At 54.0% G+C, this 2,953-nt stretch overlaps 1 protein-coding gene across 1 annotated transcript; it reads right to left on the bottom strand.

Moving 5' to 3' along the window:
- Positions 1–757: 757 nt before the first annotated feature.
- Positions 758–2,378, bottom strand: LOC144152144 (uncharacterized). Its single transcript, XM_077683355.1, has one exon. The coding sequence runs from the start codon at positions 2,373–2,375 to the stop codon at positions 1,110–1,112; it is 1,266 nt and encodes a 421-aa protein (XP_077539481.1). The 5' UTR covers positions 2,376–2,378; the 3' UTR covers positions 758–1,109.
- Between the last annotated feature and the right edge of the window lie 575 nt (positions 2,379–2,953).

Below are 2,953 nucleotides of genomic sequence, written 5' to 3'. Positions count from 1 at the left end.
ATCCTTTTGGGTAATTTTGTTGAGGGCCCGATAATCTACACAAAAACGCACGGAACCATCCTTTTTCTCCACCAGGACGACTGGGGAAGACCAAGGACTGGATGAGGGCCGAATAACGTTACGCTGCAGCATATCGTTCACGTTCTCCTCAATTACTTGCCGTTCTGATGGGGAGACTCGGTACGGGCGGCGGTGAACAATAGTTGATCCATCAGTTTTGATGCGATGCGTAGCTGCAGGGGTGCGAGGAAGGAACTTTGAATGGGTGTCGAACGAGGCACGGTGCTTGTGTAAAAGTTCCAGTACTGAGGATTTCTGGGATGGGGTAAGGTCCGGACCGATGGTGACCGCAAGAGACGGCGTAGAGGAAACGGTCGTGGAAGGCCCACTGCCTGTGGAAAGAGTACCAGACGGAAGGATGGACACGTCGTCGGCAGAAACAGAAGCAATCGCACAGCCTTGCGGGAGCAGAACCGCTTCGGAGGTCGTATTACGCACAGGGATAAAGGCGCGCCCTCGGGAAAATCGTACCAGACAAGCGGCTACTGCAAGACCTCGTGAAAGGAGGCGGCCGCACGGAATGGCCAGTACATCGCCGTCAACGATTTTGTCAGCGGAAACTGAAAGAATGTGCTCTTGGCGGGCGGGCACAACATGATCGGTACGTAGCACCAGACGAGGCGTACTTGTTTCCGGGACAGCTGAGTGATGAACGTCTGTGATGCTAATAGCAGGTGTGCGGCAACAAATAACAGCGGAAGTCGACGAAAGAAAGTCCCAACCAAGAATAAGCTTATAGGGGCACTCCGAGATCACCGCACACTGAATGTGATGACACAGCCCGTCGATAGAAACGCGTACCGTGCAGAATGCAGAAGGTTGGATGGACGTGTCGTTCGCACCACGTAATAAATGGCCACTGTATGGGGTTTTTACCTTTCGTAGTCTCTTACAAAAGTCAGCTCGAATAATAGAAATACTTGCTCCAGTGTCCACCAAAGCTCCGATATCGTTACCTTCAACTGATACTAACAACAAGTTCGATGGGTGTTCTGGAGGAGTTGCTAATTTACCGATAGATGCAGTTTCCCCTCCAAAAACTGCATGACTTAGTTTTCCGAGAGGTGGGTGGGGTCATGCACGACAGGGCGAAGCGGAGACACAGATCGTCGAAATGGTGATGGGGAACGACGTCGCGACGCACGAGAATTGGTCGGGGACTCGGAAGTGGCAGGAGGAGAGGACCGCCGTGGCGGAGATGGGTAACCCCTCTGGCGGTAGTCGTAACGAAGGTTTGGTCGGTCACGTTCGTACGTGTCGTAGCCACGTCGCTCATCAATTAAACGCCTCCTACAGAACCGCGAAATGTGCCCGCGAATTCCGCAGTAGAAACACACCGGCCGGTTGAAAGAGGGCTGAGGGCGCTGCGGCCGCCATGCTGGATAGTAAGGCTGCGGCCCAGGGACCGGGTTGACCGCTGCCACATAGCCAGGAACTGGTTGGGCGGGGACGCCTGCCACGGACAGAGGCGGCCTGCCAGCAACTTCGGAATAGGATGGCGTGACTGGAGGAGGGGTAAGATCTGCGGGAAGTCTTCCGTGAGTACACGCGGCAAGCTCCTCTCTAATGATCTCTCGCAGGTTAGGTGTAGACGAGTAGGGACTGGTAGAAGAGACGTGCACAGAGGTGCGGCCGTCAAGTTCTTCCCGGATGAGTTCGCGTATTAGAGCTCGGAGGTCCTCATCGACGCTGTTGCGGGCCATGGTACCCTGCTGGAGACGGAGCGACTGAAGGTTGTCCAGGCGTTGGCACGTTGTCCTCACATCCGAAACGGTAGTCGGGTTCTGAAGGGCCAGGGCATTAAAGGCGAACTGGCCGATCCCTTTCAAGATGTGGCGTACGCGATCAGCCTCCGTCATGTCTTTGTTGACCTTTCGGCACAGGGCCACAACATCTTCAATGTACGACGTGTACGTCTCACAAGGATGTTGGAATCGTCCCTCCAGCTTCTTTTTCGCGATGTCTGAGCAGGCCGAGGAAGAACCAAAAATCTGGCGCAGCTGGGTGGTGAAATCGTTCCAGTCATCAATGCGGTGCACATTGTTCCGGAACCACGTTTTGGCCACTTCGTCCAGGGACCACGAGACGTTTTCAAGCTTCGCGCGGTCGTCCCACCTGTTAAAGGCGCTGACGCGTTCGAAGGTATCAAGCCACTCGTCAACGTCCTCATTACGAAGGCCAGCGAACATCGGTGGATCCCGCTGGCGGCTGGTGACGAAGTACGGTGGGACGGCGGCTGAGCCCGCCCCACCGGTTCCGCTGCCGGTTCCACTGCCGGTACCGCTGCCGGTTCCGGTGGCACGTTCCGCTGTCATAGGCATGGCGTCTCGCAGCAGGCGACGACCCGAACGGAGCTCCAGGGGTACACTCAGAGATGGAGGATGAGGGACCAAGACGCACGCTCCACCACTTGAGAGACGACGGTTTGCGTGGCCGTTTATTCCAACGCTCGGGCCAAGGAAGAAGATCAAGCGGTGATGATGATTATTTACAAGTGATGATGATGCCGAGCCCATCGGGGCTAGCACTGATGATAGTGGGTGATTACGATGAAGCGCCCGTAACATAACGCAAAGTACTGGGAGCGTAGTCACTGGGTCTCACAATATATATATATATATATACAGAGGGATAAGTCGGCAGTCTACAACCCCAAGGAAGCATAGGGGTATGGTTAGGCTTTTTACTACGGTTAGTGAAGTTAACATTTTTAAATTTACGTATGCAGTAAAGAAAGGAAGAACAACACGAGTCCGCAGGGGGGAACGAACTATCTGATATCGAATGCCTTACCAATTGGAATTGGTAGGCCTTTCACATGGTTGCCCACGTTTATACTTTCGCAGCATGTCGTTTTCGTTCGTCAAGCCTTCGTAATAAATATTAACAGTGT

Source organism: Haemaphysalis longicornis, unplaced genomic scaffold (genome assembly GCF_048455015.1).
Source record: "Haemaphysalis longicornis isolate Haplotype H1 unplaced genomic scaffold, Haemaphysalis longicornis Haplotype H1 scaffold_9, whole genome shotgun sequence".
NCBI lineage: Eukaryota > Metazoa > Arthropoda > Arachnida > Ixodida > Ixodidae > Haemaphysalis > Haemaphysalis longicornis.
This window is presented reverse-complemented; position numbering and strand designations above follow the sequence as displayed.